At 42.5% G+C, this 22,829-nt stretch overlaps 1 protein-coding gene and 1 long non-coding RNA gene across 2 annotated transcripts; both read left to right on the forward strand.

Moving 5' to 3' along the window:
• Positions 1 to 3,093: 3,093 nt before the first annotated feature.
• Positions 3,094 to 4,392, forward strand: ptf1a (pancreas associated transcription factor 1a). Its single transcript, XM_084368994.1, has 2 exons — positions 3,094 to 3,724; positions 3,909 to 4,392. The coding sequence occupies exons 1-2, from the start codon at positions 3,109 to 3,111 to the stop codon at positions 4,109 to 4,111; spliced, it is 819 nt and encodes a 272-aa protein (XP_084225120.1). The 5' UTR covers positions 3,094 to 3,108; the 3' UTR covers positions 4,112 to 4,392.
• Positions 4,393 to 5,501: 1,109 nt separating this feature from the next.
• Positions 5,502 to 13,867, forward strand: LOC311266275. The gene is made up of 2 exons (XR_014623689.1): positions 5,502 to 5,853; positions 13,339 to 13,867. It is a non-coding gene; the product is annotated as an uncharacterized lncRNA (long non-coding RNA).
• The last annotated feature ends 8,962 nt before the right edge of the window (positions 13,868 to 22,829 follow it).

Below are 22,829 nucleotides of genomic sequence, written 5' to 3' on the forward strand. Positions count from 1 at the left end.
GCACGTTCATCAATGAGGCGGCGTGGAGCGCGCGGTCACGGCGCGTTAAAAACCTGCACGGTTCGAATTATCATCTGGTTTTCAGCAAAGGGAGGGGTGGGACACACACACGTTTCTAACATGTCAACACACACACACACACACACACACACACACACACACACACACACTGTTGCCTTAGTGATAAAGTTCCATTCAAGTGGAGGTTGAGCAGCAGAGATCAGTGCAGAATAACAGCTGATATTTGAAAATATGTCAACAGGAAGGTGTCGTCACCGTCACATCTTGTCACCTTATACTCTGACGGTAATTATTAATGTAGCCTACTCATTATGAAGGCATTTTAAATGTGGACAATTGTTGATGATGCACTTCGTTCGTATTCATGCAGTGCGACATCATGAAAGGACGCGCTCCTCTAAAGGCTGTGGAAATGAACAGCATGCTGTGTTTAAATGGACACGATGGAAATCTACAGTGTGGGTTAGTTTACATTCCACACAAACAGGGAGATGCGCAACACTCATGAGGAAGACACGTCTTGAAAGAAAAATACGAAATAATACAATATATCCCACCTGTCGGCAGGACGGCTCTGCTCAGTCTGCGCAGGCTTTTTTTTTTTTACATCAATTTTTTTGTACAAACACAAAATATCAAATCAGACAGCAAATATTTGTACAGCCTGTGCCAAAATGGCTACTGAATAATGTTCCACACTGTCTCCGTCAGTCGTGTTAAACTACGTCGCAGTGTGTGAGCAGCTCTGCCTGTCACTCATCAGTTGGGATTAATGGCTCCATTAATGATTTACAGCTACTGTCACAGGTTTATGGAAACCACTTCCGGAAGGTTGATGGGGACTGAATGCTGATGGAAGATACATGTTTTGGCACTATGTAGTGTTTGGAGAAGAAAGTCAGATTTTCAATATTTACAATTACATTAATTCAGCAATATTTATTTGTTCCATAAGTGAATGAACCAGCTGTTCTCAGAGGAAAATAAGGTGCCAAGACACTGTTTAAAGCTAGAAAGGTGGCGGGGTCCGCCACATATAAACACAGTAAAACAGTATCAATTGTGTTGTTGATCTTTCCCTTCTCATTAACATTTCTGCCCTAAAACTACAGAGTGCTCCTTTAAATGCGGTCCTGCCGGTCCTGTCAGCGTTTGGTGTTGTGTTCAGCACCTGGTTGGTGCGGGGATGTGCGTGTATTGTGTGTGTTGTTTGAGACATGCGGGCTTCCAGCGACAGCTTCATTATGTGGACAGCAACACAAGCCTCATTTATTACACGACATGTTGCATTGACTGGCGATAGGGACGCAAATGGCCTTCTTCCCACGGCCGCGGCCCGTGTTGCAGCTTTCTGCTGCACCACCAGATACACACACACACACGCACACACACTTGCGCGCGCATCCAGCCTGCCCCTACGAAAGGTCGGTTTTGTGTGCAGAACAAAGTGAGCCCTTTCACTGAATTGATTTAATAGATGCGTACTTACAGAGCTCAGACCGGTGGGCAGTCTCTTTTCGGTATACCGAGGAGTGTTAATATGTCGCGTGAGGTGTCAAAGAGGCGCGCGCTCCAGGGCCCACCACTGTGCTTTTATTTGTCGACCAGTTCTCCCAATCAAAACCTCTCAGGCTGGCACAAGTGGCGCATCGACCGCTCTACTGGTGCATGTATTTATAGCAGCAGCGCTGCCCACTTACTGCTTAATAAATGAGCGAGCTTCGAAGCAGCAGGCTGACTGCTCTATATGTCCTTCAGGGTGGAGAGGAGAGCACTCAGCAACACGTTGGCTGCCTCTCTCCACGCTCTGCACTGCTGTTAAGAAAACTGTATTACAACCTGTCCACGTCTCTGTTTGTCTGATGGAAAGCTGACGATCACAGCTGCTCTGTGAACAGGCTGAACAGGAACAACTCAATATTCTCACTCATGATGTTTCCTTTCCGTTAGACAGATCTGTGCAACATTTGATTCGACTTGATTTTTAAAAATAAATAGAGATATTTAAAACATATACATGTAAAACACAATAAATTTATAAATAATAATAATAATAATAATAATAATAATAATGATAATAGGGTTTTAACCACCTCGTCCCCATTGTTAATATTTACACATGAAAGTGTGTGTGTGTGTGTGTGTGTTGTTTTTAGCGACACTTGTTGCTTTAATCAGCGGGAAAACCTGCTTTATTCTCACTGGGCTGTCATGTTAAAGTCTGACCTCAGGGCTGCGGGGTAATGGCACAACATCCTGGGCTATATTATTGTTGATGTAGTACCTATGATGAATTAGTCTTAGACTATATTCAAATAACCAGGAGAAACACTCGATTTCTGAAACCTGCTGCTACTGAATGACTCGAGCATTTCATTAAACAGCCCTGCAACATGTCACCCTACCTGCCGCTGGTGAAGAGAAACTGTGCAGCCTGCAGGTTTTAGCAGGTGCGTTGGAGAAAAAACGCATACAACTGCGGACAACTGCGAGCTCAGGTCGACGCGTTCTGATTTAAAAATATGGTTCTGGGTTCAAAGATTTTTTTTGTTTGTGTGTGTGTGTGTGTGTGTGTGTGTGTGTGTGTGTGTGTGTCTGTGTGTGTGTGTGTGTGTGTGTGTGTGTGTGTGTGTGTGTGTGTGTGTGACGGACAGAATCTGATCCGTATCTTCACTTCATCTTCACACACGAAGTGAGTCATTCCAATAACCCGTCCAGACCTGCCAGAGGAACATTTGAGTCTCTGCTAAACAAAGAAATCATAATTGACAGATTTGTGAACGGAGTCTGGTGCAGAGAGCAGCCGGTGTCAGCGCGGAGTTGAGATGTAAATCCAGCCCGGACCCTGGAGGACAGGAGGCGTGGCGTTCCGGGGGATTATCTCGAGGTGCGCCTCGCGGACCGAGCTGTGATTGGTTGGCGCTCCTGGCAAACGGCACGCGACTATGGATGTCGCTATAAAGAAGTCTCGCGTGCCGGTTCTTCAACTAAAACTAACTGTGTTGACCGCGAGCCGCGAGCACAGAGCAGCGAGCTGATAAAAGAAGTAAAGAGGTGTCATTGTCTCCGCAACAACAGGACACAAAGATGGACACCGTGCTGGACCCCTTCTCCGGACTCGACTCTTTCTCTTCCCCTCCTTATTTCGACGATGATGAGTTTTTCACCGACAACTCCTCAAGAGACGGACACTTGGACACTGATGACTTTCTGGATGACGACGTGGACTTCCTCACCAGCCATTTCCAAGACTATTACGGCAAAGACTGCGGCGGCAGAGCAGCGCCTCACGATGGAGACTACGACATCGGCAACCTGTCCTTCTCCTCCTCGTCCTCCACCTTCTCCTACGGCTGCGCCGACAGCACGGCGGACATGTCTCCTCCAATGGGCCATCACGGCGGGCCGCTGAAGCGCAGGAGGCGGATGAGGTCTGAGATGGAGATGCAGCAGCTGAGGCAGGCGGCCAACGTCCGGGAGCGGCGGAGGATGCAGTCCATCAATGACGCGTTCGAGGGGCTCCGCTCCCACATCCCGACCCTGCCCTACGAGAAGAGGCTGTCGAAGGTGGACACTCTGCGGCTCGCCATTGGCTACATTAACTTTCTCGCCGAGCTCGTGCAGTCTGATCTGCCCATCAGAAACTCCAACAGCGAGACGCACGCGCAGCCAAAGAAGGTCATCATCTGCCACAGAGGAACAAGTAGGTCCATTTATGACTTTTCTTTTTCTAACAGAAGTGATGCAGGAGTCAACAAGTTGTCAACCGTTTCTGTGCGTGCACATGTTACACATACAGTCATTTGGTTTAATGCTAGTGTGACAGTCCCGGTGTGCGGGTGAGGATGATGATATTAACCGTGTCTTCTCTTGTTCCCTCTCCCCAGGGTCTCCCTCTCCCAGCGACCCGGACTACGGCCTGCCTCCTCTTGCCGGTCACTCTCTGTCCTGGTCGGATGAAAAGCAGCTCCGAGAACAGAACATCATCCGCACCGCCAAGGTCTGGACACCGGAGGACCCCCGGAAACTGCACACCAGATCGGGCCTCACAGACATTGAGAACGAGCCTCCTTTCGGCCTCGTGGCCTGAACAGAGACACTGTGACTCGTCCTGTGAAACACACATTGTAAATGTGAAGACTTTAGTGGATTATGTTAATGTCTGTTAATGCGCACCTCAAGCGCGTTGTGAAACTGTGAACACCATGTGAGCTCACCGTATAGTTTGTATTTAATGCTGTAAATAGTTTTATCACGTTGATAATTTTATTTTTGTAATTCAGGCAACTGGCAATCATGTATTTATTATTTTTCCACAAGTGATAATATATGTTTTAATTTAATTGTAATGAATGAGAGACACAAAATATATTGTTGTACCATGATTTATATTTATATTCACTCGGCAAATAAAAGCACTTACTGATGAAAACAATATGCATGTTTCTTTTTATTATACATATTGGTGTTATTGTTATCTGATCCAATATGAAACAAGATGTTGAGCAGCAACATGTTTCATTACATGACTCTACAATAACTGTTGAGCATGAAGCTGCACCATCAGCCCAGCAGCCGGACTCAGTGACGACATTTCTGCAAACCACTATGTTCAAATCTGTACATGTACCACACTGACATATCCATCACACCACGTTTGTTACCTGACTTTTAATGTTGGGAGGTGCAGCCAGTGACCGCAGTTCGAGTCTGTGTTTCCACATTTTGGATACTTTAAGGAGACATGATCTTTTATGAACTTAAGTGTTTGTTGTGCCTAAACCTCAGCAGAATAAGCGCAGCATTGTGACGAGAGAAACATAGAACATTGAACCTGAACAAACGAAATGTTGCAACATCAAGAAAAGTTTTCACCGATCTGTTTTGCAGACATGTATTTTTATTTTGATGATTGGGTTGTTCATTTCTGACTTTGGAAAAAAAAGGTTTGACATAAATTCTTAGAACAGGTTCACTAATGATTTAACTGAGGGGGTTAACGATAAAACTGGGCTGCATGGAGCGGCTCTTCCGGTAGCCTTCACGTACAGTCGTACTTTTTGAGATGGAAACGCAAAACGAAGTGAAAAGAGCAGACTGCCTGGTGAAACCTGGGTTACCTGGAAATTTGGCAAAACTTTTTTAGGAGACAGAAGCAAAAGTTTTTTTTTCCTGAAGCTAAACATCTGAACTTGTACAAACTGCACGTCTGTGTTTATAATTATCACCAGCTCAAATACAAACCTGTTGTTTTACAGTGTAAATGTTGGTCCTTTAAATAAATAATGTTCATTAAACACACATAATGCCGGCAGATAAACAGATGAAGGGTCCTGTTATGCCTCATATGACATCATATCATTATGACTCGTGGTCACGTGGTGCTGTGAGATGTCAGCCACTAAAGAGGTCACTTTGAGCTACAAGTCCAGAGGGGAAGCTAACAGTTAACCCAAACTAATACAGCCCAATATTGCGACATAAATATGCTAATGAGATGCTAATGAGAGGACACAGTATACCACAACAGCTGAAGGTGTTGAACGCGCAGGCGGGCGTGCAGCAGGGTGGGAGGCTGCTGCTGAATGCTGCTCTGTGCTGCCAGGTGCTGCCGGGACAGATTTTCCCGTGGTAGCGGCATCCCTCCACCATGTGCCCCCGCGGCCTCCTCCGCGCTGAGGCCGCCCCCACACCATCCTCACTCCGCGTTTATATGAACCATGTTGGGCCGAAGGCTGCAAACACAAGGCTGAGGCGACAGCGCAGCACTGCTGCAGGGCCGCTCAGAGCACTGTGGCAGTTTGGAATTTAAAACCCTTCCGCATACAACAGGTGGGTCTGCTCATCATTGCTTTGATCAGAATTATTATTTGATGATTCTCATGTGTTTTGATTTTTTTTCTGTACAGCCAAAGGCTCTTTTCAGGTCTTCCATTCTCTCAGAACGTCACATACGTTTTAACCTCATTTATGTGCATGTTGAGGCAGCTCCTGTCTGCTCTCTCTCCTCAGCAGACTCCGGCTCCTGTGAGTAAACCGCTCCTCATTACCAGCGCGACAGGAGCATGTAATCCCATTACAGCCATTAGAAAGTCAAATGTTAGCGAGTCAATGCTGGGCCGCTCCGTCTCTTTGGCACGGGGGCCGGTTCTGCTCTGACTGTGCGCAGCAGAGCCGGGGTTAAAACAGTGGTAGCATTGTAGTTCCTCGCACCTTAACGCCTTTGTGCCGGTGATGGTTGTTAGTGAGCGGAGCGCAGAGCGCCTCTCCACATCCTTTGGTGCGCTCGCAGCCAAGCGGAAGGGACAGACTGAAATACTCTCGGCTATCTTGTCACTCCGGCTACGGGCTTGGCAAGGCTTAAAAGGACACGAGCATTTCACTGTGACAGGTTTTATTTCCTTTAGTTCTCAGCGGGCTGAACATTAGAGGGCCACGCCAAGCTGTGATTTGTTGGAGAAAGGCTCGGCGCTGAACTCAAAGGCCGCTGTTTCACCATATAGAGACCGGCGCGCTTTACATTGGACAGCCGTGCACTGACGCAGCGCTGTGACAGGACGATATATGGCCTATTTTATGGCCGATTATTGCTGAGATTAATCTCTGAATTCTGAAAAATAATTCTGATTTTTTAAAAAGGAATCAGATTATATTATATATAGATTTATGAACCTAAACAGCACACTCGGTAATTTAAAGTCGTATGTTTTACATTCTGAAATTCAAACTCACAGTTCTGAGGAAACACCAGGGTTATAGGTTCTTCCACAGAGGCGTCATATCCAGGTATGTTACAATTCATTCAAATAGACGTTAACAAAATAAACTCTCTAAATGTGCATAACCACAGCCGGTCACTGCTGAAGACCTCAGTTCAACAGAAACAATTTAACTTTATACTTTATTAAATATCGCAGACAGATATCCTACATGTATCTGATGGCTGCTGTCACTCTGCCGGTCATTATCTAATAATCCATAACTACAGATTAAAAACCCAAACAGCATTATGATTACAACTGCACATTACCTCCGGAGAATAGTCTTTAAAATGGGGCTCTTGGCTTTTAATAGTTTTGTACATTTAATTGCCAATAAATGTTCTCAGCTGTGAAAGTATGACCACAGGACTTGCACTTTAACTACTTTGTGCCACATCATAAACAATGTTGACATTGTGCTTGTGAAGCATTTTAGGGGCATACGGTAGAGACTGAAGGCCACTTTGAAAATTATATTTAATTTGTGACTTTTTTCCTTCAGAATTCTGAGAAAAACTCAGATATCAGAAAAAAAGTCTGAATTTTGACTTTGTTCTTAGAAGTCTGAGGAAAACTCAACTAAAGTGGCCCTAATGCTCTTCCGTACTTTTTAACCCCCCAACAGTTGCTGTCTGTATGGCCTCAGTTTCCTTTAGCTCAGAGGCTACTTAACACACCATAAATGAAGTCGTACAACATATAACTGTAGGACCAAGCTCTGCTTTAACCTTAAAAAAATATTTCAAGCGAATTTTAATGAGCTTTATAATAAACATTTCACATTAAGTTTCCGGTGTTACGTGTAATAACTATATTACATACACGGTATACAGGCTACATCCCAAACCTTCCTCCCAGCTCACAGCTGGGTACATTCTATTAATGGGCACAAAACCAGGACATATATCAACGGGTTATTTTCCTTCTGTCATGCAGAGACACTTGTTGCTTTTTGCCTTTAAATGACAGGGCGTTGCAGCGGTCCAGTCATTCTCTCGAGGGTCTTTTGATGTCTTAAAATCAGGAAGATGCCAGTGATTGGCAGTTTTACGCACCAGTGGCTGCAGTGTGGGCATTGGTTAGCGCCCATGGCTAAAGAACGAATATAACCACCAAACAAGATAAGAGGCAATCAGGTTCAATAGTTCCGCAGTGATTAAAGAGGCACCAGCGAAGGTGTGAAGCTTTAGTTAAACTGCTTTGACTGATACACGAATCAGCGGAAAGTAAGAGGTTGTATCGCCTCTAATGCTGTCAAATCCTCTTTCAGGCCGTATGTCAGCGCGCTGGGAGAGACGCCGAACAACAGCCACAAATCGGCTTGATTTGCAGATTATCTCGCGGCGGAAACACAGCCCCTTTGGTCATCCTTAATACCTCTGACTCCTGTTTTTTTTTTTCTGACCAACTTGGCATCAGTGTGCCAGCTGTGAGGCTGACGTGGTCGGACTCTCAGGTCTCTGCCGGACGCTCAGTTTCTCTTTGCAGGGGGTGTGATGCTGTACTCGGTGAGCCGCTGGTAACCAACAGGTGTCTGCTGGGTTCACTCTGACAGAGGAGGAAGCAGAGGGAGGTGTGTGTCAGGGAGGGGAGGTAGCTGGGATCACTCTCCCCTCCCGTGCGCTCTTTTCTTTCAGACGTGACCTTCCAATCTAAATTACATCTTTATGAGCGCTTCCTTGTCCCGCTGGAACAGATCGGTCTCCGCCGTGTTCTCCGGGGATGCACCTGGTAGTTCAAACTTTGTCTCTTTTCATGTCCTTGCGCCTGAGTCCCTGGACAGCAGCTGCCTAAAAGCAAGCAAAGAGAGAGGCCCTTGCAGTGTCTTCGAGATGGGTTGGCACCGTTTTCCACGTCTTTAATGTTCCATCAGCCTTTGTGCAGGACACAATATGGCAACTGTAAAGCATGACGTTTTGCAATAATAAAACACATTTTCAATGATGTGACACCAGGCTGAAAGCGCAGCGCGGGCCAGCCAGGCTGAACATGTCCCTGCGTTTGTTTTGTGCGCCCGCAGCTAATTAACAGCGAGGGCTTTTCGCCGCGCCTTGATAAGCCAATTAAATTTATGTCTTCTGGTTTTTTTTTTCTTCAGGAGAGAAAGGAGGTGGATCTGGTGTGTTCTCCTTCTCGGACCGGCCATTTTATCTTGCCATCACCTGGCGCTTTCTCCACAAGAGAGCAAACTGTCCCCGGTGCCCCCGGAGCCATACGGCTCTCACCATCCTGCGCCATTGTTTCCCGCGTTGATCAGTCATTACCGGGATTTAACAAATCCTCTATTTGCTATGTTTTGTGTCATATTTTCATCAGCAAGATTAAGCAGATGCTGCGATTGTACAACCCAAACTGTAGGGCTACTCAAGGCTGAAAGAGAGACAGCCACTCGGTTGCGAGCGAGGGAGAGAAAAAAAGCTTTGGGCACATCTTCAGAGGAATAAAACATTTAGGAGCCATAAACAGACTTCAACCTGCTCTATTTCAGCCTTTGTGTTGTTTGTGAATAATTAATGTTAATAGGGACAGGTTTGTATACTTTGAATGCGGGACCACAGGTGCGGAGTGACAGGATGAATAACCGGCCCTGATTTTTGCCAAAGCTCGAGGGCTCTTGTCCAGGGTCTCCAAGCTGATGGAAAATATTGTCATCTCTTTGATTCGCAGCATTACTTTCACCGAGAACAAAGCCGGGTGATGAAAAGCTTATGTTGGAGTGAAACAGGCGATGACGGTGGCCGCTTCAGACTCCTGAAAGAAAGAGAAAGGGGGCGAGTCAATGGCAATGCGCGCTTTTGGTTTTGTGCGCAAGTGCTCCATCTAACTCAAATAAAGGAGCCTTTCCAACTTTTAAAGGACCACTTTTTGCCTTTAATAAAGGCTGGACGGCTGTAGCCATTAAGCATATGGTGCTAAGGCGCTGGTCTTTTGTCCCCGTGAAGCCCTTGAGATACTAACTTGTGTTCTTTCCGGGATATTTAACTTCTCAAAAGCTCCAACTTTATGCGCCGGCAACAAGTGGCTCCGGGGCGCACGAGCAGCTTTGCCCATTGAGAGAAGCAGGGTGGCTAAGACAGAAGAGTTAGTGAGTAAATAATTAGAGGAGGGTTTTTTTTCTTTATCACACACACGCTGTCGTACATTTTAGGGACATTTATATTTCTGAGCACGGAGAGAGATGCGTTAGCTTGGATTTGTTCCAAAGGACTGTTCTTGTTGCGCATGGATATCCATGGCAACGCATGGACAGACCGGGGATGAAGTGAGTGCGCATGCAGTCAGTTTGAACTCCCTTAGAATGAGAGAATAAAATACACTCAGCTACTCATAAAATTCACTGTTGGAGCCCCCCTCAGGGTACATTGTGTTTGTTAATAAAATATCAGCTGGTGCTGTAGTGAACAAATAAAACGTGGATTCACGTGAGAAAGGATGACTGAGAATATGTCAATATTATTTTTTTGCCTATGAACCTCGTATAAAAATGACATCCTCCGTATAAACTCTGATTTCGGCTGCAGTGCGTTCATGCGTAAAAGCTGTCGGCCTGTTTCCACGGTCGCCTTATTGCGTAATGATGCGTCTGCTGCGCGCTGGGATAATTCAACTACAGTTGGCTGCATCTTACTTCCCCATGAAAGCACCTCAGACATGTGGTATGCTGCACTAACAGACAGGACCGATGTTACGGTCAGCGGCGGTGGTCAGTGTGATGGCCCGTGCTGGTGTCACACATCCACTGACAGGTTTAACGTATAAATCCAGCACCGTCACACCCGCAATCCAACAAGTACGGTGTGTATAGAAACGTCCTCGCGTGGAAGCTGTAAATAAATTTTAAAAAAATAAGTGTTCCGAAATGACACATAACAGCATAGTAAAATAAAACGTGTCTCAATCTGATATATTGACGTATTGAAGCGGTTTTTGGGGGCAAAAATGCCGCTGCCTGCTGCTTTTGTTAGGCTTATATCACAGCCTAACAAACATTAAACAATAGCCTACCCTTTAAAATTATTTTGCAAAAAGACGTATTCTTAAAGTGCTCCTTGGTCTAATTCGAAAAATGAGCTTTTTACATTTTTCCCTCAGTGAAATGTATATCATCAACCTCCCTCTACAAACAAAGTCGGGGCCTGAAACCGTCCTGTTTGGAAAAAATTACTGAATGGACATTTCGCTAAAATGGGTATGTGTGAGTGTTTGTGTGTGGTGTAGTGTGACGGAGCCAGTTGGCCGCCTCTGGCCTCTGAAAACCCCCCTGGTGGACGGAACACGGCGGGCTGACCTCCGCGCCAGAGGACGGGGGATGCGCCTTTGACTGAATTAGCCATAAAGACGTCTTGCTATGATCTTTGTTGCGGCTGAAAGCAGGGTGGATATGAGAGGCATTGTGCACAGCTTTTGCGTGCCCCATCATGAAATATTACAGTCTATTCACGAGGAAACTGCTTTGAAAAGATATGGAAATGAAGCAGACGGGGCTGATACCAGAGCGGGTTTTTAAAACACGAGACAACAAGTAATAAATAATGTTATGATAAATAAGTAGGTGAACACTTGTCCCCGGGAACAGGAAGGATCGCAGGCTCTGAGCAGACATTCATGAGCGCTGAGGAGAAAAGCTCCACCTCAGCGAGCGACCTGCACGCCTTGACAAATGATTCATTTTCTTTTTTAAGTCTTTAAAAAATCCCTGAATAACTCAACAAAAAAGTGATAAATTACAAATATGCAAATTTCAGTCACGGCCGTTTGTACGTGTGCGTCTCCATCCATCTCCTACATTCTGCGCTGCTGATCCCCGTCGTGCGGTAGAGGACACTCGGCTCTTTTGTTCCCTCCAACACTGACTCCAGCCTCCAGGGACGGGAAAGTTTCTTTTTTTTTTTTTTTTTTTTTTAGTTTTTAGTTTGTATCCCCCCACCCCCACGCCCATCCCTTGCCCTGTCAGTTGCCAGGCTTCAGAGGTGTAAAAGCATGCATCATTTTTCACCAGCTCTCCGTTTTGATATCGACAAAGGCGGCTGCTATGGAACAGCCTCTCCGCTTGTTCGCTGGCTTGAACTTCACTGATGTCCGACTGCTCTCTTTTCCTCGTCTGAACGCGGCGCAGCGGGGATGGATTTGCAAGACAAATGCAGCTGTGTGTGTGTGAGGGAGTCAAGTGGCACAAAAAGGCCGTTTCAGTCAGCCGATGGGATGGAGAAAGTCAGCATTATGCAGACGTCAAATCAATCAAAAACAAAAGCCCGCATGCAGAAAATACTGACTTTATGGTGCTGAAATTGTGGCTGATTTTTCTGTCACACTGGGAAGACTGCAGAGTGAACCGGGCCGTTGTTGTAGATCAGACACTTTAAGATAATGGTTCAAATGTTTTACTGCATTCATTCCGGATCCTCCACATTCTGCCTTTTATAAAGGAGTGCATCTCTCAGCCGTAACAAGTGGCAGCTCCTCAGAGACTGGCTCTTCTACAGGAAGCTGAGGACTTTCTCATTTCTGTGTGTGATTTCAAGAGCACGAGGAATATTGAAGCAAGCGAATGTATTCAGGATTTAACCAGAATGTGTCAAATAACAGCGTTATACAAATCATTTCCTAAAAGCAGACATAAAAACCCTGCGTTCACATTTTTCTATAAAGTGTGAAAAATAAAAGTACTGTGAACGCATCTCATTTATCAGAGTAATGATCAGGTCGGATGTGGTGCTGACATTCAGCACAGGAGGTCAAACAAAACAAACCATTTGTGCTAAGTTACAGTAAAAAAAATAAATCTTAAAGGAAAAGTTCGCCCAAAAATGAAAGCTCAGTCATTATCTCAAAGTGTTAGCGCACCCTGTCTGAGGGGGCTGCACGAGCTTGAAGGTGTAAATACCGTTTTTTAAATCAATGTGGGATGTCACGGCTTCTGGAGATGTATATTAACAAGCTGTATGGAGTCATATTATGTTTTTTTTTCTTTATGTTTTAGCGACTTCAGTAGCTCCAGGAATGTTTTGTCACCCGGCTCTCCATCACTGGGGCTGGATAGATAATGACTATATTTTCAATTATGGGCGAGCTTTTCCTTTAACGTTCTCCTTTTAGAAATGATATTACAATGCGTTCACATACAGACTGGAAGAATCAGGCTCAACGCTTAGGGCGACCTGAGCCACACTACTCTCGGCACTAATACCAAAGAGAACCTGTCCATGTTTCACTTGCACGACTGAAGAGTGCACACTGAGAACAAGCCAGTGTGAAACACAGGCTTCCCGATGCTATAATATCAATTCATACAAACTATTAATAGGTAGATTCCATTGAGATTGTTAAATATTTTTCCTTCACTGCCAACCTAATTAAATCCAAATAAACATTAGCAGCAGCCTTCATGGATAAATACATCATTCAGACACAGGATGAACATTTCTCTAGAGGTAACATATCAAATTAGTCAAGTAAAACTGTATTTAAACAGGGTTTATCTGTAAGATCATAATACGCTCTGTCATCAGCACTAAGTTGAATATCCCTGTCTGACTGTTCCTCCGTCTCTCTGCAGCTGAAGCGCAGCCGGCTGTGCTGTAAGTCACAGCTCAGTGGCTGGTGGCCAGTGCTGACTGGGAAGACTTCCAGCCTCAGAGGGACTGTGATTAACCCAGGAGCGGTCAAACTCGGCAGGACGCCCTCCACAACCAGCCACTGCTATTTATCCACTTTCCAATGAAACCAATTACTTTTACAGCAAGCCTCGGTGCCGACACTATATGTGTTGTTCTAGCAGACCAATAGAGTATAGCTGTGAAAGGAGAGGCAGACGTGAAGTAGGAAACCCTCCTGAGCTGCTTCAACAGGCTGTAAAATATACCTAAAGTCAGTTCCCATGGTGACTCACTGATGTGTGGGAGAAGCCAGAAGGACACAAAACCTTTTCTAAAACTCACGTATGTGATTATATGTGTTTCATCTTCTGGTATTAGAGCAGTTGTAATAATAGGAATTGTATGATGAATACACATTTAAACTTTATTTTGCACTGTGATTACTGTTAATGACTGCAGAGCATTAAAGTGAGCCCGCTCTTCATTATATCTATTTGTATGAATGTTTTTATTGAGTTGAAGTATCCTAACACTATTAATGCATATTTTACTGCACTTGCAATAAGTCATACATTAATGAACATTTTCCAAAAGCATGCCATAACTTTTTCACAATGTTTTTCCAAGTCTGCCAAGCATCTCTTGGTTTTCACTGATTTCCTTTCCAATTCAGTTCCTGAGTATTAAATAAAGAGCAGTAGGGATGATTTATTTTTACAGGCTAACATGGAAGCTAGCATGGCCCTGGTCCCTCCACAAAAAGCCCCTCTGGGATTCTCAATTGGATTTTTATCATAAACTTGTGTTTGTGTCAAATACAAGTTTATCATGCATATTTCGTTCATCCAGATAATCGTCACAGATGAACACCACTTTGTGATAAATTAAATGTGTAGCAGTAAAAAGCTAATGTTAGGCTACAAACAGACTACATCATGGTCACATGACTTAAACGTCACCACCACTAAGAGTCTTACTGCACAATTACTATACAGGTTTTCTATAAACTGATCAATGTACAAGTTGTAAAGTCAGAGTGAGAATAGTTTGTAACTAAAGTGGGCCTGTAAAGATGGACTAGTGAGGAGATGAGTCTCTGTGTTCACTGTGATGATGTTTAATGTCCCTGACAACCTCTGTAGTCTCATTTAGACACTTGTTAGCAACCACTAACAGTTTTTAACAAATGCTTTAAAATTCACAACTGGGCTATTCACTGACATAGTTTGTCTTAGAACAAAATGTGAACATCTATTAGGCCTGTTAACCATGGACCTTGTTTCAGGCATTAAATCAAAAACCCATTCAAAAAAACCCATTGACTTCAAGATGAGGGAACCGGAAGTGCAAACATGCTGACTTATTCCTGGGGGTTGCGGCACTCTGTGACCTCGCAGGAGCGTTAAACTTATTTTGAAGTAAACCATTACTGAGTTTGGATCAGTAGGGTTTAAGTGCAGCTCTGTCCATAGCAATAGACAGACAGACAGACAGACAGAGAGACAGACAGACAGGACCTAGCCTACTGCTTTTTGTGGATGTAAATAGAACCGTTGTCCCTAATTCAATTTCTCTTCTACATTGTAGCACAACACAGAAAGGAAATGATAGGATAGTAGCGCTATAATCAGCTGCTTATAGTGAATTTTATGAACGATTAATAAATAATGCTCTGTGATTTTTATGCATTTCATGACTTCATTTCTTCCTCTGATCACTGGAGCAGCAGCCTGTCTGTGTTCTGAGACCTCCTCATTTACAAATGAAGCATGAGATGTCCTCAGATATTATCTCCTGCTCGCCAGAAACTCTGTTTGTTTTTATGCCTTTAGGGGCTCCGTAGATTTCTTACTTTATTACTCAGAATTCTGATCCTAAAGTCACAATCTCATTTAATCTCAGAATTTCTACTTTAAAGGAGCACTCTGTAGTTTTGGGACAGAAATGTTAATGAGCAGAGGAACTGCCTAAACAAACTAAATAATCAAACTCTTTTTTTCATGACTGAATAAACTGAATAAACAAACTGACCTTAAAGGACAACACACTTTATACGGTTTTACTGTGTTTATATGTGGCGGACCCTGCCACCTTTCTAGCTTCAAATGGTGTTCTGGGACCTTATTTTCCTCTGAGAACAGCTGGTTTATTCACTTATGGAAAAAACACACATTTCTGAGTTTGTTTTATTATCTTAAAAATATTGTAAATATTAAAATTCTGAGTTTAAATATCTTCTCCAAACCTACATAGTGCCCTTTTAATCATAGTCTCACAATTCTGAGGGTAAAGTCAAAATCTGAGAGAAAAGTCTGTACTTGTACTTGTCATCTACATAACGAGAATATTAAAACACAGGAAGTCACAAAAGTGTACTTCATAAACAGCAATTTTCCTTTACTGGTACAGGATTCTCCAGACTGTGTTGACATTACCACCTCAAATAAGCTCAAGGAAAATGGAGATTTGAGTGCTGACAAAACAAATGAAGGGTGGAAGGTGTTTCATGCATCAGAATCCATGTCAAGAGTCGGATGAGTGCTGGTTTTATTGCGGCGGCATCATGTTGTGCTGAGGGCTAGAAGGGAGGCATCTGTCTAATAAATGTCATGTAAAAGTGTTATTGGGTTACTAGTTGTTAGTAATGTAGTAAGCAGAGGAGAAGGGCAGCTGGCACAGCTAATAAAGCAGTCATATCCCCAATCACTGGCCAGCCTAATTGACAGCCACATGAAGAGAGAACAGCTAATTGATTATAGGCTTGTCCTATTGACTGATGGGAAATGAACTCTGTGTGTGAGTGAGTGTGTGCACTTGGATTTCTCTTTTTAGGAAACACTTTGGTCTATATTTCTCTCCTTATTGAAAGTCCTCAGTCCTAGCGACATAGCGGGGGGCCCTCAGACTTCCAAATACAGCTCCTCCATGGCGGCATCCAATTAAAGTATTGAGGAGTTTCTTAGTTATAGCTTCTCCTGCTCTGAACTGGGTTCACTGAAAAGAAAGGTCTGTGTCATTCCCTCATCCCTGCCCCTCTTTTTAAGTCTGTGAGCTGCTACTGTCAGAGAAAATTCCTTTAAAGAGCCTTGTTGGCATTCCTCTGTGTTTTGTGAACCACAAAGGCACAGAAGCTGCAGATCACTCGTCATTCTACCAGTCAGACACTGGCTGCAGCAGCACAGGAGGACGGTAGAAAGTTCACCATTCAGCACAGTAATTGTCTGTTACAGCTTTGGGGTAATGAATTGTAATTCACTCATTATAGTTAATGAACTGTACTTGGCAAGCTTTTGACATAGCAATGCAGATGTGTTGCTGCAACAGGCTAGCATTCTGTCTCAATGCATTGGGCTGGCAAGAGTCTAAAACAACAGTAAGTGAACAGACGAAGATGGACAGTATTTTCTAGTTTTACCATACAGGGCTACTAGATGTAAAGATGGTAAAAACCTTTGCCTTTTCCTGTCCTCATCTTCAGGAACGAAGGACATTCACAATAATGAAATTATAATTGAAACAAGGCTAGTTCAAAGCCCTGTTAATGGCAGCATTTTTTACATAGCCCGCAACCAAATATTGCTGGATAATAATAATTGATAATAATTACATTTATGTAGCACTCTTCAAAAACAAGTTTACAAAGAGTTGCACAGACATGAAAACAGAACATAGACATTGCAGTAAGGAGGAAATAAAAACACACAAAAAACAATAAACAGAATCTTAAAAATAAATATATGATTAACTCTTATTCATATATTTATTTTTAAGATTCCGTTTAAACAAAAAACACTAATTAAAAGCCATTTCATAAAACATTTTTTTAAAGATATTTAAAGGAGGACACAGGGGTGGCTTCCTTGATTCTCAATGGAAAATTTTTCCACATGGTGCATGCCCTCCCACCTTCTGTCTCAGGCCTTGGCCTGGGAACCAAGAGCGGCAGCTGGTCTGCAGATCTAAGAGTTGGAGTGTAAGGGGTTGAAGGGTCAATATTGTAAAAAGGAGCAAGGCCGATCAGTGATTTAAAAAGAAGCAATACAATTTTAAAATCAATTCCAAAAAAACACGGGTAACCAGTGCGATGAGGTAAGAATTGGGAAAATGTGATCATATTTTGCAATATAAAGCCAACTGTGTGATTTGTTAAAAATGTTTAGAGAAAATTAGGTGGTTCCATCACAACCTTTAAATTCCATTTTGCTGCATAAACTGCATTAGCACTGAGCACTGGCACTGGATGCACATTATGGAGTGGTACGAATAAGAACTACAGATCCCAGGATGTTTGTGTACAGAGTTCAAACTTTGTACCTGACACAATTCTAATGCTCTAATTCTCGGCTAATTCTCCGAGGAGCATGAATGCACTCAGTTCATTTATACATTTATATACATTTGGGATAATCTTATGAAAAAGCTAAAAAAAATGACCTGACGGTTGCAATAGCCAAAGTGTTACCAAAACAGGGCTTATCCTCCAAGTTCCCACAGTTGACTTTCTTCCTGTGCAAAGTATCACTCTGCCCACCATGGTCAGATTATGAGAAATGATTAATACTTCAGAATTCTATCTCTTTAAATTAGATTTTATTTTATTTTTTTCACTAGAAATATCTAACCAAATCAAACCTTATGGTTGGCCAACTTTGGCCCATGGGCCCCACATTGGGCTGCCCTGATTTAATCTATTAACATAATTCCATATCATATGTCAAAGAGTTCCTATAAACAATGAAGAAGCGTACTTTATGTATAACTACCAAAAGTATGATTTTTGTTCAAACACTTTATACTAACCATCATCAATAGATGTCAAATGAATAGTTAATTAAACTTTAGTCAATAGTTATGTGACTGTTAACGAACAATGACATGTTTTATAAACCATTTATTAAGCAAAAGTTTATTGTGAAGTTGGAACTGATATTCATAATAATTTGTAAATGGTTAATAAATACTGTGTAGTTCATTTAAAAAAATGATCTGGATGACCATTATAAAATGTATAAACCTTTACAGATGCTTAATATGTGGACTGTAAAGCATTTCATTGTTACATAACTTTTATTTAGCTACTGTATCTGTGTAACATACACCTGGTCACAGACCATTTTGAAATAGATTGGAACTCTGAGGTGAATTCCAGAATTTAGAGTTTTGCTAATTCTTATTGGAGGTCAGAAGATATCAAGGAATTTAACAAACAAGTTGTATGTTAATTGGGAGTGCAGCAGAATGTGGTTTCACACATTCATTGCATTACTTGTTTTCAGCTCAACTGGAGTGGAAAAACAATGTTAATCAAGCAGGAAGTCTATTAAGTCTGTGAAAAGTTAGCTCAGGAAGGAGAGTTTGTTTATTCAGACCTTATAAAGATCAAGGTGCAAAAAACTTTTGTGAATTGATTTTGCTTTACTCTGTCATCTCCATGCGGCGCATAGATTGAGTTGTTACTTACACTGCAGAAGTTAAATGTCTTTTCTCACTTGTTTTAAGAAAATAATGTTACGTCATAGAAATGACTTGCTTCTAATCTGTATTGTCTTGACTGTAATGAATTAAGTCTTTATATTCTTTAAAAAAAGTTTTGAAAATGTCCTACTTGTGCTACTTGTGCGATAAATATAATAATAGTGATTTTCTTTATAAAGGGAATGTTTAACTTTCTGCCCATGCCCCATCAATGTTCATACCCTCGTCTGTGAATCACCGCATCCTCCACTTCAAAGACTTCCATCACCGTTATGTTCCACCATAGATTGCCAATTCATTGTGGTTAAAAAAGAGCCATTGGTTTGATCCCATCCCAAGTCATTTTTTTGTTACCTATCAAAATGAATGTCAGGTCCGGCCCATGGGAGGGGCGACATGACATTTCCACGGCAGCTTCTAAACAGGTCAGCCAAGGAAACCATGGAGTCCAAAGCGGTGGGAGGGGGACACTTTCAACCAAAACCGTGTAACTGAATCTAAACCAGTGGTTAAACCCATTCAGCAGTGCAGGAATGGGGAGAGCCTTAACAATACAATACCATTCATAGGCTAACACAGCCCCAGTGGAATGACCAGGGAGGGGTTTTAATCAGGCAGAAAGGCACTCAGCCAGCCAGTCAGTCAGTCAGACTACAGAGGCCATTGCTTCACATAAAGCCCCACATCCCCACACCTACATCTATCTCTCTGTGTTTGTTTTGCAGTGTGTGCTGCTTGACTCTCTCATTCTTTCAGAGAGCTCGAGGAATAAGAAAAATGTAAAGGCGCTTCAGTTGGCAGCGGCTGAGAGATGTGATAAAGTGAAGGGGGAGTGAGAGGATGGAAAATGGGGAACTGAGAGTCAGTCTGCCCTCAGCCTGACCTGCAGCTTTCAGGGGGCTTGAGCACATCAGAAATCCCATTGTGGGAGGTGATTAATTGAGAGTGATAACTTACCATGAACAGAGATTGTTATAGGCTTTAATGTGGTAGGCCTGGCTTTTTAAACGCTGCTTTCACGTAGCTTTGTAGTCCAGCATATGGGCCCAGACGTATTCACTGACAAAAGACGAACAGAAATTTATCACGCTTGTATGTCCTGCTAACAACGTGTTCTCTCTCTCTCTCTATTTAAACACTGATTCTCTTTTAGCCTTACTGCCTTTTGAACCTCAAACACTGATGGGGAACCCACGTTCATACAGTGGCACTAACATGTTTTGGTTAAAAGTATAACCGCAACTAATGATTATTTTCATAACTGATTAGTCTGTTGATTAATGTTTCAATTAATTTTTCAGTTCACAAAATGTCAAACGTAAAGACTCTCAAGAGGCTTTCAAGAGCCTTCAAACTGCTCAACAATCAAAAAACCCAGATATATTCAATTTACATGTTACATGATCTTAACGGAAATAAACATCTCCCAACACTGGAGAAACTAGAAGCAGCAAATATTTTGTGTTTGTATACTTCATTAGTGACTTGAGTAATTTTCTGTCAATTAATCAAAAATGTTGACAAAAAACTATGACAAAAATGTTTGTTGATAACCTTTTTTCACAACTGAAAACTTGATAAATGACATTTTAAATGTAAAAAAAAGGAAAGCTAAGTTGAAATGTGCTACAATTTTTGTGAATTATAAAAAATGAGGATTTGAAGTGGACTGACCTCTTTGACCTGTTGCACCAATAAGCATTAGATTGCATTTAAGACATGATACACCTCTGCCAGTAATGTTAGCTCATCTATTTGTTCTTGAAAGGAAAATACTGACACATGAAAAACCCAATATGCAGAATAAATATTGGCAATGCACGTTCCTGCAGACCATGGATATGTTCATACTTTACATTTCTTTATGCTCCATCTTTATGATTCTTCAATGTTCAATTTTAAATCTTATGTTGTGACAAAGCTGTGATTGTAGTCTGGTTAGGTTTTTAACATGTTTGCCTTAAAATACTTGCTTTGTTGCCACAGAAAAAAAAACATTAAAAAAAAACAGTTTTTGAGGCCACAAACATGGCTAGAAATTGTTCCGAGTTTAATTAAGTCATAACATTATCATAGTTTCTTTTGTTAGTATAGTATCAGTAGGGATGAGACCAGTTAATGTAGGCTGTTAACAACAAACAACAAGTCTTAAATGTAAACCCTAGCTTACTTCTTTGTAATTGTCAGCATGCTAGCCTACTTGTTTCTTTGTTTTGTCCCAGTTTTTATCCATTTTATGTTTTAGCTTTTGCTCTCAAGGTAAACACAGACTGCCAAGTTTCATAATGTTGGGTGTTATACTGTACTTCATGAACGTACAGAGAGCAGAGGGGAAAATCAGAGTGAGAAGCAGAGTCCCTGATGAGTGCTGAGTTTAGTCAGGGCTTAAACTGAATTAAAACACGCAGATACACATCCATGGTGCCTGCTGTTGCTTACTAGCTTACAGCTAATGTACAGTAAGGTGTTCTGTTTGTGTGGGGGTATGGGGGTAAACACGTTCAGGTAACACAAATAATCACAAATCATCCTGAGGTCAAACTTAAATGAGTAACATGAGGTGAAAATTCACTTTGCTTCCTGTGTGAACACACATTAATGATGGTGACAGCTGTAGCTCTGATTAAAGGAACGATACAAATTAAAAATGCATGAGACTTAAATATTACCGACAGAAACTAGACTTATATCTTTACTTTCTGTTTTACTAAAGCAAACAATGCATCAATTAAAATGACAAAAATGTGACTTAAAAGAACTGACTGAAAATAAAACAAAATCAAACTCACATGTAAAAATGAACACACAATTTATTGATTCTAAATAATAAGTAAATAATTAGACCAGAAGTACTTTGAGCTGTTTTACTCTTATGTGCTTCACTGCAGATATGATGTCTCACTGGGGTACCACCACTGAAGAAATGATGTGTTGATCTCGACCGCAGCTCAGACCAAAGTGCTGTCATGGTTGAAACAGATGGGACGAGCCAGAGAAAAATAGGGAAACGGGAGGCCACCGAGCCCAACAGGTCTTATGTGGTGACACAAAGTGTTTGCTCTCAGCTTTTCAGCAGTGTCAAGACCTCGGGGCCCTGTCCACAGACCCTTATCTATCCTAGCTCAATTACTGATGTGTCAGCAGTGATGTATGAGCTGAGAGGGGCGGGGGTGGGGAAGAAAAGGTTGGGACCTGGCTGGAGGTGGCCTGAGACCACATGGTCGGGTCATGGTGGGTGAGTTGGTGATTGTGTGTGTGTATAGGCTGGGGCAATATGAGGATACCCAAAACTGGTGGTGGTGGTGGTGGTATGTATAGAAGGGAGGGGGAGGGTAAAGCTGTGGGCGGCCGGCCCATTGGGTCACATCTTTCAGGGTGTTAGCGGGTGAAGTCCAGTTGCTTTTGTCAAGGGCGACTGCCCTCCAGCACGCTCCTTGTCAACCTTATTGACTTCTTGACTGGACAGAGCAGACAGTAGTGGAGGAGGAGTAGCAGTTTCTAAACCACTTCTCAGGATGGAAACAAGGCCAAACACTTGAGGTGGCCTAAACAGTACCAGAATTTCACTGTGGACTGAACAAAATCCTGACCTCAAAGCTTTGACAGAACTCCTCGAAGATTTGAAGGAAGGAAATAAGATCAAGAAGTCCTCACTGTCATTCCTCCACAGTCACAGGACCTTGGTCCCATTGAACATTTAGGGGACTTGAAGACTGAGAAAGCCAAACATTCTGTGACAATACAAGATGCTTTGTGGAACACTGTCAAATCATGCTTGGGTAAAATGGGTCATCAGGTTTTGTACAAACTTGTGGAGTCTGTGCCAGCTCGTGTGCATGCTCTCATTAAAGCGAAAGGCGAACACAACAAAAAGTAATATATTCTGAAATTCATGGACTTTTTTCAAAGATTCCCATTGTCACTCAAACTGTTAAGATGATCATTTGTAATAAAAAAAGAATAGTAATACATTTAA

The sequence above is a fragment of the Pagrus pagrus genome, assembly GCF_965226575.1.
Source record: "Pagrus pagrus genome assembly, chromosome: 12".
In the NCBI taxonomy this organism is placed as follows: domain Eukaryota; kingdom Metazoa; phylum Chordata; class Actinopteri; order Spariformes; family Sparidae; genus Pagrus; species Pagrus pagrus.

Coding starts and splice junctions, on each gene's coding strand:
- ptf1a (XM_084368994.1), top strand. CDS start 3,109: ATGGACACCGTGCTGGACCCCTTCTCCGGACTCGACTCTTTCTCTTCC. Junction 3,725..3,908: donor CATCTGCCACAGAGGAACAA/GTAGGTCCATTT, acceptor CCCTCTCCCCAG/GGTCTCCCTCTCCCAGCGAC.